The sequence below is a fragment of the Thrips palmi genome, unplaced genomic scaffold (genome assembly GCF_012932325.1).
Source record: "Thrips palmi isolate BJ-2018 unplaced genomic scaffold, TpBJ-2018v1 HiC_scaffold_6, whole genome shotgun sequence".
Lineage (NCBI taxonomy): Eukaryota > Metazoa > Arthropoda > Insecta > Thysanoptera > Thripidae > Thrips > Thrips palmi.
The window spans coordinates 476969-491374 of record NW_023144633.1 but is presented as its reverse complement, the minus strand read 5'-3'; the positions used below and the strand labels follow the sequence as shown (position 1 = coordinate 491374).

Here is a 14406-nt window from a genome sequence, read left to right as displayed (position 1 = left end):
AGGCCGAGGAAGCCGCGCACCCAGGACACCACCAAGTCCCACACGGAGGTCACTGGGAGGGGCCAAGGAAAAGAGGGTCAGCAGCGGACGACGGGGAAAGTCTGTAGGTGCGGGATTCGAACCCGGGCTACTCACTGATGCCTCCGAGGGAGATGGGCGCGGGGGCGGTCGGGCTGGTGGCGACCTCGGCGCCGGCCTGCTCGCCCTGGGTCACGCCCTGGTGCAGCTGCAGGTCCGACGAGCCGTCCTCGCTGCTCGCCTCGTAGTACACCTGCTTCAGGCTGTTGTCCTCGGCGTCCTGCACGTCGCTGGCCGTCTGGATGTACCGGGGGCTGGCCTTGGGGGCGTCCTCCGACGGGGAGGGCGCGGCCAGGGCGGGGGCGGCCACCAGGAGGGCCGCCAGCAGCACGGCGACGGCGGAGGGCTGCATGGTGGGGCTGCGGAACACGAAGATTTGACGGTGAAGAGACAGTCTCACTTTCGGCTCCGCGTTTGCGCGTTTGATGGGTTGCCTCGGAGGCGCCTGGCAAACACGGGTAGGCAACCCAACCTACTCGCCAGCCTCGCCGCTTGGGGAGGGCGCTATTGCTATTGCTAATGACGATCGGCACTGAGTACATGACTTCGTACAGGCTGCCTTCTAACACACGCCTCCCTATCGAGCGTTTCAAACACCTAACCGACGTTAAATTGGTTCAGAGCCATGCTGGGCACAGGGTTCACGATCTTCTCAGCAAATTTGGCTCAAGCACGGGTTCACTAATAGTCGATGGCACGGCAAAATTCCACCGGGTTCAGTACAACAACAACAACAACAACAACAACAACAACAACAACAACAACAACAACAACAACAACAACAGCGGGCGCGCGCAGCAGCCGAACACCTACCTCTTGTAGCGGATGAAGGGATGAATGTTTGGTCCGGACCGCTCTGCAGCCTTATATAGTCTCTGTGGCACCCCCACCCTCCCCACCCCCTCCGGCCACTCCAGTGGGCAGCCCTGGGCAGCCACCCCCACCCCCACCCCCACCCCCGGCGAGGGAAAACCGCGTTCGCAGTGTACTGCAGTACTCAGGAGGCGCGCCCTGCGTTGCCATTCCGAACGGCGCTCTGTCTCTCTCGCACTCGTTGGGCTTGCCGTACAGGTGCGAGAGAGACAACGCGACAAACACTCGGCCCCTCGCGCGTCCGGCCTGTCTGTCTGACGCACAAGCCTCTTACCCAGGTACTTCTGGAGGGGCCAGCATTCCCCGCCAGCCTGCCCTAGCTAGCCGTAGAGCTGGCCCTAGCCCGAGTATGGGGCTCTCCGTGAGGGCGCGAGAGAGACAGGGCGACAAACCGATCCTCTGATTCGCTCGGCTGAATGGCTGGCTGGCTGGCCTGCACAGACAATGGCCCGACTTGTCTGCTTATCCTGCTTGCCCTACCGCCGACGGCGGAAAGTAAAAACTTTGTCCCGGCCATCCCATTCCAAGCATACCCGCCTTCCCCGCGCTGCGCCGGAGAGGGATGTCCAGGAAGGCGCTCACAGTGGGCCAGAAACTCTAGACGCGTTTTGAGCTTCAGCCTCGCTCGACAGGACTCGAACCGAACGTGTGACCCCATCAATGGATTCCTCGTTCGGAGAGAAATCCATTGATGGGGTCACACGTTCGGTTCGAGTCCTGTTTAACGACGCTGGAGATCAAAACGCGCCTATAGTTTTGGCCGCCTCCACCGGTCTTCTGGCCCACTGTGCGCTCTCCTACCCTCCATCCACCCCCTCGCCGCCAGGCGCCGTGGCTTGCGGTAGGCGTGGTGGTGCGGCGCCGGGGTCAAACCGAAAGTGAAGATGATCCAGCGCCTCATATCCACATGCACACGCATGTCGCGGCGCGGTGACTCAACGACCCGAAATGTGCTGCCAGCTCGGCCAGCTCGGCTTGAGGTGTAGGCGCGGGGCGAGCAGAGCTCCGCGTCGCCGTCGCCGGCGGGGAAAGGCGCGCAAACGCGCAGACAGTCGGGGGTGGCCTGTCGGCCTGTCCTACTTTCGCCTTGCACCAGTGAGCCGGCGGCCCTCTACGGCCACCGTGCCGGCCGCCGCGGCGTGGCATCTGAAATCGATTCTTGACAGGAAACCACACGTGCAACAGCTTTTCTTCGTCTTCCTCGCGCCCGGACGAGCAGCGAGTGCTTAATCCTCGTCCTGGAGATGCTGGACTCGCTGCAGGCCCTCTTTGTCTCCGTGTGGGGGTGCGTGCAGTGCGCGCCTTGCATGGCCCCTAATGAGGCTCTGGGCCGTAATCCCACCCGGCCGCACCTGCACTAACACCAGCACTAAGCAGCCTGCGCGGGTGGCGAGGGAGAGCGCCAAAACCGCCGAGTGCCAACCTGCCCACCCCCTCTAAAAAGGGCAATTGTAGAGGGTCCCGCCAAAATTCAAGACGCGTTTTGAGCGCCAGAGTCGCTAAATGGGACTCGAACCGAACGTGTGACGCGTTTGGTTCGAGTCCTGTGTCTTCTGGCACACTGCGCGCTTGTCCGTGATGCAACGCGCAACGCAGCACAAATCTGCCCCTGCCGGCCGGGCGGCGGGCAGGCGAGGCGCCAACCCGTCCCGCGGCGCGCATGTCTCTCCCTTCCCTCCTCAATGGAGGGCGGCTCGGTGACGGAGTGACGGGGCGGCGAAAGTCACCCCAAGCCGGCCGCGGTGCGCACTGCATCAGCGTACGGCCGCCGTCGCGCCGTCTCTCTCGCACTCGTGGGGCGCCCCGTTGGGGTTTTGGGGTGCGAGATAGACGGAGCGCCGCTCGGAAGCCACCCGCCGCGCCGCCGTTCGCTCATTACTGCTGATCGGGGATCGGCCGCTACCTCTCGGCCAGCCCTAGCCCTCTCGGCAGGGCGGCAGACTCGCTCTGTCTCTCTCGCACCCTCACGGATCAACACCTGAGAGTGACAGAGACAGAGAGACGAAGAGAACCTTCCGCCCCTCTCGAAGTATGAGGACCGGTGCCGATTCTCCATTTCTCAAGTAAGTCCTTCGTGGGTTGGGCAGACCCTCGAATACGCCCCACTGTGAGCTCGAGGCAGCGTTGGTGTGTTTTAGTGGACGCTTCTGGGGTGCTTACCTACCCCACTTGTGACGTTATTCTCTAGATTCCCCCATCCCCGAAACCACCCCGTCGACGATGGGGCTCAAGTGTCCGCGTGCATGCATCTCCGTGGCATGGCTGCGTGGCGGAGGGGGGTTGGTGCAAGGAGTGCAGGGCCCACCCCTCCCCTCCCCGGCCGGCAGGGCGGTGCAGGGCGGGAGGGGCGCGGGTGGGGCAGGGTATAAAGGCAGGCCCAGGGCCGCGACCACCATTCTCTGTCCATTTTCGACTCGTGCCGGTTGAGTGCGTAGCGCGTGGCGTGCGTTGCGGAGTGTGTGTGTGTGTGTGTGTGATTAGGAGAAACAGGATTACCCCAATCAGGTAAGTGTTCATCATCTTCAGTTCGAAAAGTTTTGTCAATTGTGACGTTGGTAGAGAGGCATTCCCCCGGAGACTTAAACGCCTCGAGGTATTCTAAGCGAATTGAGTACAATTTTCTGGAATGACTTGACGACCGCCAGCCAGGACAAACGGCTTGGTGGCAGTTTGACTCAATTTCCAAAATGCTAACTCTCATTATTTTTCTGCGAAATATTCTTACTTTTTGGTTTGGTCCGTTGAAATTGGGATTTACCAGGGCTCTAGCCGTCTTCTCAGGCGTTTCCCTCACACGAACCTAACAGCCGGTCCCGCTTGTCTTGCTTGCAGCATGGTGCCTCTGCTGCTGATCGCGTTGGCCGCGGCCGCCATCGCCCCCGCCGCCTCCCAGGAGGCCGTCGCCGTCCCCGCGGCATCCTACGGGCCGCCCGCGCCGCCCCAGGCCTACGCCGCCGCCGCCCCCGAGGCCGGCGACGTGGCCGCGCTGGACGACTCGGCCGCGTTCTACCCCGCCGCCTACAGCTACTCCGAGCCCGGCTTCAGCGTGCAGACTGGCTACGAGGGCTACCTCGTGCCCTACCAGGGCCATTCCGTGTCCGCGCCCGCGGCCCTGGGCGGCCTCGGCCTCCTGGGCTCGCTGCTGCCCTTCCCCAAGCTGGGCATCAAGCTGTTCCCCAAGGTCGGCCTGTTCGCGCTCGGCTTCCTCTTTCTGCTGCTCATCGGCGGCGCCTTCACCACGGCCGTGTGCGCCTTCACGCCCTTCTGCACCATCTCCTTCCTCGGCCTCGGCCTCACCAGGAACACAATGCGCTCCTACCTCACCCCGGACCGCCTCAGCCAGACCACCGCCTTCGTCCTCGACGCCATCGACAAATACAAGGACTTCTCCAAGAAGGTGTCCAAGAAGGAGGCGCGCGCCGCGGCCCGCAGCAACACCGACGTCAGGCGGCGCAGGTGAAGGTGAAGGTGAAGGGGCTGAGGTGTGAGGGTGGCTGCGCCCAGAGGCAGGATTGTTCGTTTCTTGCTTCCAGGCGCTAACTGAAAGCATTGCCCGACTCTGAGCGGAGGAATGGTCGAGTTGGGAAGTTAGGGGCTGGCAGCTGCGTCACCTATGGGTCCCATTCAGAAATTCGACGAGACCATTTCCTGCAATATTTATCATGCTTAACTTGATCCGCACAGACTTGGCCTGCTGGCAGTGAGCGCAATGACGTTGACCTTCCGATAACTTCCAACTCGAATGCTGGCCTGTCCTCCGGTGGCATGTTCCTTAGAAGCTAGTCATAGTTCTGGAGTGAGTTCCAGCCTAGAGCGCAAAGCGCATTTGTGGGCAAGGAATGATGTTAAAAATTAATGCCCGGGGTGATTGGATCAGTGAATGTTTCGAAACCATTTACCTGTATTTCGTTGTCGAATGACTAGATCCTGCGTGGTGTAGATGAGTATTATTAAGTATTTATGAATCTATTTATTTATTTATTAACTTATTTATTTGCTTTGCTGATGTTCTTTTGCAAAACTTTCCATGTTTCAAGGCAACAATTGATCAAAAATTACACCCTATCAATCAATGATTGTGAGACCTAACCAAAATAAATGTGAACTGATTTCAGTATATAAAAGCCAAACATTGTACAGTGTCGATTTCATTGTCAAACTCCATGTCAACAACACAACAGATAAACAAAACAAGAAGAATAAATAAAGGAGAAAGCAAAGTTTACTATTTAAGTCAACAAAATAACATTTAAAAAATATGAAGACCAAAGACTTAGTTTAGTACCCATTGTCAGGAGTGTAGGTCAATTTAGGAACAAACCTGTCTTTAAGAGTTTAAAACCACAGAGGCATAAATTAAAAATTCTGCAAGTCATAAAAACTAATAAAAACAATCTAGCATTATATACACCAATAAAGACCAATGGGATTGTCCATTTGGTCTTGAATGATTCGTTCTGATGATACCATTTGGAAACCATTCACGCTAACTCAACATGACAACTCCTCAAAAGCCTGCACCTACACGCAGATGTTATTCTTGCCTACATGAAAGGTCACTTCCACACTATACTAAAGACATCATTTAGAATAAAGGCTCCAAAGATTTAAGTTTGAAGGCAATTAACAAATTTCAATACACTGTAACAAGACAACTAAAAAAATGCCAGAATTTACTATTTCTCAGTCATCAGCATCAAGTGTCATGTCTACTTGGAATAACTTATTGTGTAAGATTTCTTTAAGTTGGGCAGACTCTTGTAAGAAAATTTAAATTCATAAAATGGTTAAAATAATTTTATCTTCAAAAGAAATACTGATTTTTATAAACAAAGGCACCAGTTACTTCCTGGTATTGATTAAGAAGTTGACAAGTGAATGACAGTGAAGTTGCAACAATATAACATCACAATTAAATTACAACTATATACTTCTGACAAACTTATCAGTAACAATAGGAAAACAGAACAAAACCGTTCAGTCAAGCCGTCACAAAAATACAAGTATGTAATTGCATGATACAGCTCTCAATTTGTTCTCAACTGGTAGTCCCCGTTTTGAGTGATGTATCTCACCCAAGGAAGAGCTTGGTAACCACTCTTCTCAATAATCTTTAAGTACCTGACCTGGAAAAATAAAAGCAAAAAGGTTAAAAGCCCGTTTACCTGTAAGGATTTTGAACCAATCATCATAAAATTTGCATACCTGAATGCCTGAAGTGGTAAAGTAGGGAATTTCAAACTTGACTTGGATGGGTGGTTTCCCTTCTGAATCTTCACAAACAACACTTGGTAGACCGAAATGTGCTCGCATAAGATATTCTTTGCCCCCCTAAATTATTTTGAAAAATAAAAATAAAAGTTTTGAAAAATTAACTACTTAAATTGAATGGGTATTACAAGTGGAACTATATTATACATACCGGGAATGATTTAATTGTCCATGTAATGGCGTTCTGCTCAGGAGCATATTTCACACTGCCAATAGTTGTCTTGAACTTGGGTGAGTCTGCATCTGCTGGGACCGGTATCACGATTTCAACATTGTTGGCTGTTGATCGGCGCTTGAATTGTGACTTTGCTTTGATCATGTATTCAACACGACTGTGGGCATGCCTCTCAATTACAGACTCAATCCAAATGAGTGGCTTCACATGTGTATTGAGCCGGTAAGACATAAGCTCAAATTCCCCATCAGGAGGGATAAATGAGATAGTTCTATCATTCTCAAACCTACAAGACAATATGTTTTTGAATAAATGGCATACCCTCCTCAATATTTAAAACTAGAAGATGCAAAGAGCCTTAACAATACCTTGATAAACGGACACATTGATGAAATTTCACATCTTCAAGTTCAACAGACTTGGACTTTCCTCGACCAGTGCTCTCAAAAAGAACTTTATCATTCAAACCCAGTCTTAATTCTGGCATTCCTGATAGATACACTCTCATTTTGATGGCTCCAACAATTTCACTTCGCAAGACATTTCCATTGGCATTAGCCTGGAAAGCAGAGGGGATAAGGAAACAAATTAGCCACAAATTAGAATTAACTCAGCCAATTGTACGTGAAAAAAGAGAGTGACTCTCACCAATAGATTCACAGACTCTATTACATCCAAGAAAACTTCGTTTTTACGATATTTAATGCCTTCAGAGCGCCAGGACACAGCATTTGTGACAGCAGGAGGCGGTCGGGGCTGAATTTCAAGTTTGTGTCCTTCCTGAGTGATATACCTGGAGGCAAAATAAGAAGCAAAACATATATTTGAAAAGATCTTTGAAAGATAACTGGCATAAAAGAATCTTGATGAAACATACTCTTGGAGAATTTTGCTGTCAGTTGTCTGGGGGTAGCCAAAGTCCAGCAATTCATCTAATAATTCATATATAACCACAAAATTATCACGGATACTTTCTTCTTCCAGCTCTTTAAAATATTCTATCATGACCTGCAACCAGAAGTTTGTAATGAGGTGTAAGGAGCACTATATATAAGCCACATGAATAAGCATGCAAAACCATACTCACATGAACAATCTTGTGTAAAAGCGTAAAAACTAAAGCAATGTTGGCATTTTTCTTAGTTGTGGAAACAATGTACAAGTTATTGTACTTAATATAAGCAAAAGTGCAATCATTAGTTTGGAGAATGGGAGTCAGAAGCCCCTCTTCTTCCTTTTCCATGAGAAGAGGCATGAACTTCTCAATCACTCCCATGTCAATGTCACCTCGATAATTTCGGGAAATTAACACCTGCGAACATATTGAATGAGAGACCATAGCACCCCCAGAAGAAAGTGCTTAATTTCAAACCGCTGAGGGAAGCAGCAGCAAACCAAGGTTGTTAATCTCACCTTCCCTTTCACATCCAGCAAATAAACAGCTGATGACGACATTTTGAAAGAATTTGACTATTTCATTCATACACTGAAAATTAACCTGAAACAAGAAAATAAAATATAAATTGGGAGAATGGAAAGAAATGAACAACCAGTAGGAAATGGGCACGAGGTAGATATTCGGAAAAACAGGTCAATGAGCGATATGGAGGAGTGTCAAATATTTATCAACCTAACCTAACGGGAAGGTTATGGCAGATGTGGATGAAGTGCAAGGAGGAAAACCATGGTATGCGAGAGACAGTGCTGAGTGAAACTGTGGGGGAGGTCCAAAAGGAAAGTACGCTGACCAATACTTGCAATAATATTTGACAATGTTGGATGAAGCTGACCGATGGGTGTGGAAGAGTACACAAACAAGGTCTTTACATACCTCTAGATGTGTCTGACGAACACGGTAACCGGTCAAAACCAGCTTTTAACCAAGAAATTAGAAACTGAAATCATTGCAACAGGTGTAGAATTGAAACAATAACTTATCATCACAAATTGATTTTGCTTTCCAATCATTTCCACAGTGCCATGACGGCAGGTGTGGATTGTGTGGATTCGGCGGAACACAAGCGCCATCTAGCGGCGGCTGCGCAAACACTTCGCCGTAACTTTACATCCTGTGTTTATTTTTTCTTATTTTTATTAATTGCTTGTTTTGAACTCATTCGTTGAATCATCCCGTCCTCTTTTTATCAGTTTTCCTATCGGTACTCTGACGTGACTGCATCGCATCGATGCAGTGCTAGTGTGTTTGAGCTCGAGTAACGAATAACGGTGATTGTAGACGTCCCAACCCATCTATGTCTGCAGTGACGTGTGAAGCAGCGAATTCCTGACTTTAGAATGTGGAGTCCCACACACGTCCAAGTGACAGGTGAGGTTTTTCAGTGGGTCTATACGTTCACGCTTTATTTTGAAGTGTGCAGAATTGTAGTGACATATTAGGAAGCATTGCTCCTTAACTGAGATCTCTGGTTCTATTATTGGTACAGTTAGCCTAGTTGGTGACTAATAACCTCTGCTCTGTTATCTATGTGTTGTTCTTACTTTACTTGTACTCAAAGTCATTATAGGCTGGACTGAGCTTCAAATATAGCCATTTGTGACTAGCAACCCCTTCTCTTATTGACTTGACAACGTTGTCATTTTGGAATGTCAAATGACCTGAGGTATAATCCTAGGATTTCTTTTGGGCTTGGTGACAATGTTTCAGTTGGTCTTTGTTCTCCATTTAAAGTTGCAATAAATCGCCTGTCCGTGTTGTCCATTGCTGTAGCCTCCATTCAGCCCTTTCCATCAAATTGAACTCACCGACAACGCTGTTATGATGTGCTCACTCATACGTTACTAAATGTAGGCCATGTTTTCTTTCATCTGCAAATGGATAGTATTGATGTCGTTAGGGTATCTTTTGATCATTGCTGTGCTCTCTTTATCTTATTTTTAATGTGCTTTGATGTTGTCTCCTATCCTGTTCACTACCTAAAAAAAATGTACACTGCTAAAAATGAAAATTGTATTTTCTGTTTTATTTTATTGCAGTCCAAAAAGCCAGAGGACTTTTAATCAAAGGCAAAAATGGTGAGTCATGTATGACTTTTATTATTAAATGTGAGATGAATGCTGTTTAAGATTTTCTCTTAAAAAGAAAACAATTTACTTAATGTCTCTTGTTTACCTCAGGACTTAACGACGCATTTGTCACTATCGCCCTCGGGAAGGAAAAGTACCAGACATCTGTTAAAGAAAAGGCACCAACCAATATTGAATGGCATGAAGAGTGTGAACTGTAAGTATTAATGCCCTTTTTTTTTTCTCATTTTTTTAGATTAATCTCCTATAAAACACCTGCTAAAATCTGAGTTGAAGAAAATAGAGATAGCGCCTTGTTGATACTTGTGGTAAAGTGTGTCAAAGAGTCTGTTGGACCTGTAGAGCTGAAGAAGACTTGAGTGGGTGTGACAATGGGTCTCTGACCTTGCAGGCCTTGGAGGCCTTGCTGGTTGCCTAATGTCAGTGAATGGTCACTGTGGGAGGTCATCATGAGTGTTTCACTAGCTACAGAGTAAAAAGCAATTTTTTTTCTTTTTTGAAACAAAAATATTTAAGTAGTTATTTAAATTTTTTACTCTGGTACATCGGGGCAGATATAGCTGCCTTTTTTTTGTTTTGATGGTTTTATTTCTCTTTCTTCTTTCAGGGAAATCCCTAAACATGGCAATACAGCAGAGATCACTCTCACTGCACTCCATCGCAATTTTCTTGGTGTAGATGAGTTTTTGGGAACAGTCAGCATTCCTTTAGCAGAATTTGACGTATATGAAAGGCCACGCAACAGGTTAGTTCACTATATTTGTAAATTTATTCTAAAGAAAATTTCTCATATGCTTTCATTTTTGAGGAGTGGAACACTGCACTTTAGGGATATTATTATTTTATTTTATTTTTGCGTTACATTCTGCTGCTGCAAGACAGAGACCTTGAATGTCTCTAGCATTGTCCTGCACACTGTGTGCATCCCCCACAGATCCCTACCTCTCCTTCCCCTTCCATTTCCCTTTGCTGGTGTGTAGGTGTTGAGACACACATTGAGGAGATGCACTCTCACTGCCTCCTCTCCAGTAACATGGGTTCTTCTAGAGGCTGCGCATGGAAATATTCCCTCTTGTCTGACTTTTTTTTGTTAAAATGTGTCCGATTGGAGGATTTGCTTTGATGAGATATTATGTAGAACGACAATATATGGGGGGACCATTTCCTATATGGAATCCAGTGAAATATGGGTCAGTCATCATATGTGATGCATGATAAAAAAAATAAGCTGCTTTGTTTTAATATTTTTTTAAATGTTCCAATGTGTGTGGGTGTTGTGTTGTTCCTGTAAGGAGCATAAATTTTATTATTGCTTGCTTCTGCTAGGTGGTACACTCTGCGGGGCAAACCTGGGAAGGAGAAAGGCAAGGACAAACAACGTGGGGAACTTGAGGTAAAAGTGGGCTTCATTGTGAAAGCAGGATCTCTCACTGACCTGAGTAAAAAAGAAAAGCACAAGTCTTCTTTGGGACAGTTGTCACACATGGCACAGTCTGTTGGTAAGTAGATTGTCCTAATTTTTCAGTACCATTCCTTCTTATACACTCTTAGGGAAAACTACAGCAACTTTTTAATTTGACAGGGGGCAGCCTGCTCAGTATTGGGAGTCTGGAGAAGAAGAAAGGTTTGAAGAAACTGGCCAAGTCCATCGGAGCCAAAGTTGGCAGGGGCTCAAAGAAACAGATTAGCGAAGAAGTTCTACCTGAGGGCTCAGTTTACCAATCTTATGGTCAGAGGATTGGAGATGCAGATCCAGGTGTCATAAGTGAAGGTGAAAGTGATGATGAATTTCGGGTATGTATCCTTACCGGAGTTTCTTTTATATTATGTTGTTTTAAAGGTCAGATTTACTGAGTTCTGCTGTTTTCAGTTTGATGAGCTGTCTCACAAGAGTTCAGGAAGCTCTCTCAATGTACATGGATCCACTGGAGCACATCATACTCCTGTATCTGGCTCTATGGAAAATTTGGCTGGTGGTGAATTTCTTCGCCGTTCAGCCTCAGGAGTGTCAAATTCGTCTCATGGTAGAAACACATTGGGACCACCATCCAAGCCGCCTCGCACTCTTGTGACGAATGCGTCTCCTCTTTCTGCTAACCCACCTGCTGATGAGTGGGAACAGAAGTTGTATGGGCGCAAAGATTCCCCCAGCACAGATACGCTGAAACGACGGTCCTGGGAAAGCCCTCGCATCCCAGTGCTAAACCAGCCCCAGCCCCAGCCCCAAGAAGACATTCCACCTCCACTACCGTCAACGCCCGCTCCTGTCGCTGCAGCAGCACCCTCTTCCCCTGCTTTGGCCCCATCTCCAGCAGTCCCATCATCCCCAGGACTGCCTGCTTCACCAAGCTTCAATAAAACTTTAAGTGGGCTCAACTCAGCATTTGGTTCTCAACAGTCGATTGGAAGTGGAGGAACCGAACCAGAACGCGTGGATGATGACAAAGAAAAGACCAAGTCCAATCTGAAAGCCAAATTCAAGAACTTCCGAATGGGCAAAGGTATTATTTTAGGCTATGTTGGATCCTTTAGTGGTGAAATTAAGATCAAATTTTGAACCTACATTGTTGTTTTAATTTCCAGAGGCTAAATCACCTGCTCCAGAACCTCCAAGTTCAGCTAATTTAATTGCTGATGCTCGTGGTGAGAGGATCATTGTCGGTCGAGAGAAGGAAAAGAATGGTCAAAGTTCTCCACAGATGCAGTCTCGTTTATCATCAGAAGTTCTGCGTAGATTTGAAGATAAAAGTAGAGAGGCAAGTAGTAAAACTGAGATGTCAACTTTTTGCTATTTGTCCTGTCCTTTTGTTTTTTATTTCTGCTGAAATATGTGAATGTAAATATAAACCATAGCTGTTATATTAATCCTTTTTATTTTATTCATATTCCTCTGATTTTTTCAGGATTTGATTGATATGATCCTTCAGATGGAAGGCAAAGCTGAAGTGCAGAAGAAACGGGTGAAGGACTTGGAAGACTATTTGGACAACTTGCTGCTTCGAGTGATGGAGACAACTCCTCGCATTCTTCAAAACCCCTTCATAACTTGCAAGGCCCAGGCAAGCTTTTCATGATGAAGCTTTTATTTTGAAATACAGTGATTTTTAGCTTTAAGCACTGCTAATGCCCACATTAAATTTGGCATGTCTTTCAAAACTGTGCTTGTCTCTACATCAATCAGATCAGATGTTTTCCAGAACAAAACTGTTCAGAACCCTCGGAGTAGATGTCAGACATTTGAAATCAAAAGCTTTATCTTTGCTGACTTAAACACAAGCATGTTATTTATTTGTGTACAAAGAAGGGAATTTTCCTTGTTGATTATGTAGTTTGGTGTTTGTTTTGGTTGGTGACATATATTTTATAGAATGACTAATACTGTTTTCCTCTGTATATAGTTGAAATGATGTGTGTTGCTCAGACAAGTGAATTTGGAGCTACTTATATTTTTTTACTTCTACACTTAAAAGAGCTTCTGCATTTCATTTTGCCATATTTTAATAATTGATCATGTCAGAGTGCTTTGTTTGCATTGTAAATATTATCAGACCACTTTACGTTTCCTGTTTCCTATTAGTGCTCCACAGAGATAATCTGCACTCTTAATGATATTGAAGTGTGGCAACGTGGCAAGTTGTACTGTGGCCATAAAATTGATCATAAGTAGACTAAACATGATAAGACAAAAAAAATATTGCCCTCTTGCCTTTATGACAATAATCACTTTTTTGTTAGAGAAAAAAGAAAATTTATTCACATTGACATCACATTGTTTATGTGTACATAGCGTACCTCTGGAGATGTTTTGTAACAGCAGTGGTGGAGGGCAGCTAATGGATACTATTATAATCATGTTTTCTGGGATCCAAGCAGGTGGTGTGCAAATGCACAATTTTGCCTTGATTTGATTCTTATTGCTTTAGCTGTTATTTGTTCACCTATTGAAAGGTATGAAGAATACCATTCGCCTTGTAGTTTATACAACTCCATGCAGATGTACATTGGTGATCCATTGGTTAATGCCTGCATTTTTGTATCCAACCTTTTTTGTAAGGTTTATCATGTTCTGTATGTAATGTACAGATTTTCATCTCATATTATGTATCCAAACTTCCCCACGCTGGATAGCAGGTTCTAATTGGTATATCTGGCAGCTTTTGATTGTGATGTTTTGAACTGATTCTAACCATGCAAATATGTTTTTGAATACTTAATATATTCTGTGATAAAAACAAATAAAAACTTAATTTTTAAAATTTTTGAAAGGCCGTCCCGGTGCTCAAGGAAACATTTACTTCTTGCACCAATGTCTATGTCTACATCGCCATATTACCAACCAATATTTCAACTTATATTATTGTAATTATTATACTGTTAATATTCTATGGACCTGTGATCTGACCTAGACTTATTGCACCTGAGGCTTGAGATGGGTTTATTTTGTTCATCTACTTTGTTGTTTGTATTGACATTATTAACTTAACTCTATGTAAATACCATGAATTCAAATTGAAAATAATAGAGCCTATGTTTATGACTTATGATAAAGAAAAAAGCGGACTGCTAGTTGTAGAAAATTAAAGCTAACCCCAAATTATGTATCTTTGGTAAGTCTAACGTAATAAGGATGCGGGTGAACATTCAGAATTTCCGTCCAAAACAATTTTTTCTCTGAATTAAGAAGCATCATTTATTTAAGGCAATTTTTTCTGTTCTTCTTAACTTGCCATGAGATTGTGATGGATGTGCGTTATGTTGGACATGCTGTTTAGGTGCTTGATGTACTCGTTCTTGTTATTTAGCCAATCCTGCATTAAGTAGTCTTCCGTGTTTAAAAGAAAAGAGTATGATATCCCAAATTATTATTAGACGAACCAATGTATGATGGAAGCTGTGCTTTTTGGACAATGTTTTGTTTTGCATGGTCATGCCTATGTTAATAAAAAGTTTTCTCAAAGGAACTA

The 14406-nt window shown here is 45.9% G+C and overlaps 3 protein-coding genes across 4 annotated transcripts; 2 read left to right on the top strand and 1 right to left on the bottom strand.

The window, feature by feature from the left end:
* Nucleotides 1–2982: 2982 nt before the first annotated feature.
* On the top strand, nt 2983–5124 carry LOC117651953. Its single transcript, XM_034396580.1, has 2 exons — nt 2983–3014; nt 3976–5124. Exons 1-2 carry the CDS (start codon nt 2983–2985, stop codon nt 4409–4411), a joined length of 468 nt encoding a protein of 155 aa, XP_034252471.1. The 3' UTR covers nt 4412–5124.
* Nucleotides 5125–5155: 31 nt separating this feature from the next.
* LOC117651501 (AP-1 complex subunit mu-1) lies at nt 5156–8427 on the bottom strand. Its single transcript, XM_034395543.1, has 9 exons — nt 8229–8427; nt 7811–7895; nt 7485–7709; nt 7275–7405; nt 7046–7190; nt 6766–6956; nt 6374–6683; nt 6157–6282; nt 5156–6077 (listed from the first exon to the last, which is right to left on the bottom strand). The coding sequence occupies exons 2-9, from the start codon at nt 7850–7852 to the stop codon at nt 5979–5981; spliced, it is 1269 nt and encodes a 422-aa protein (XP_034251434.1). The 5' UTR covers nt 7853–7895; nt 8229–8427; the 3' UTR covers nt 5156–5978.
* On the top strand, nt 8344–14403 carry LOC117651500 (rab11 family-interacting protein 5). Of its 2 annotated transcripts, XM_034395542.1 has the most exons (10): nt 8344–8453; nt 8546–8723; nt 9392–9430; nt 9533–9638; nt 10050–10187; nt 10769–10941; nt 11025–11236; nt 11313–11943; nt 12026–12198; nt 12346–14403. In XM_034395542.1, the coding sequence occupies exons 2-10, from the start codon at nt 8693–8695 to the stop codon at nt 12514–12516; spliced, it is 1674 nt and encodes a 557-aa protein (XP_034251433.1). In that variant the 5' UTR covers nt 8344–8453; nt 8546–8692; the 3' UTR covers nt 12517–14403. The 2 variants fall into 2 exon arrangements, with proteins under 2 accessions (XP_034251433.1, XP_034251432.1); XM_034395541.1 differs by lacking the exon at nt 8344–8453 and having other exon boundaries at nt 8460–8723.
* Nucleotides 14404–14406: the final 3 nt, after the last annotated feature.

Bases quoted from the DNA above. Each gene is read 5' to 3' on its own strand.
- LOC117651953 (XM_034396580.1), top strand. From the start codon at position 2,983: ATGAGGACCGGTGCCGATTCTCCATTTCTCAA. The intron at 3,015-3,975 runs GTAAGTCCTTCG...CGCCGCCTACAG, and splicing joins GCCGATTCTCCATTTCTCAA to CTACTCCGAGCCCGGCTTCA.
- LOC117651501 (XM_034395543.1), bottom strand. From the start codon at position 7,852: ATGTCGTCATCAGCTGTTTATTTGCTGGATGTGAAAGGGAAG. The intron at 7,710-7,810 runs GTGAGATTAACA...ATATGTTCGCAG, and splicing joins TGCTGGATGTGAAAGGGAAG to GTGTTAATTTCCCGAAATTA. The intron at 7,191-7,274 runs GTATGTTTCATC...TTTTGCCTCCAG, and splicing joins GACAGCAAAATTCTCCAAGA to GTATATCACTCAGGAAGGAC.
- LOC117651500 (XM_034395542.1), top strand. From the start codon at position 8,693: ATGTGGAGTCCCACACACGTCCAAGTGACAG. The intron at 9,431-9,532 runs GTGAGTCATGTA...TGTTTACCTCAG, and splicing joins TTTAATCAAAGGCAAAAATG to GACTTAACGACGCATTTGTC. The intron at 10,942-11,024 runs GTAAGTAGATTG...TTAATTTGACAG, and splicing joins ACACATGGCACAGTCTGTTG to GGGGCAGCCTGCTCAGTATT.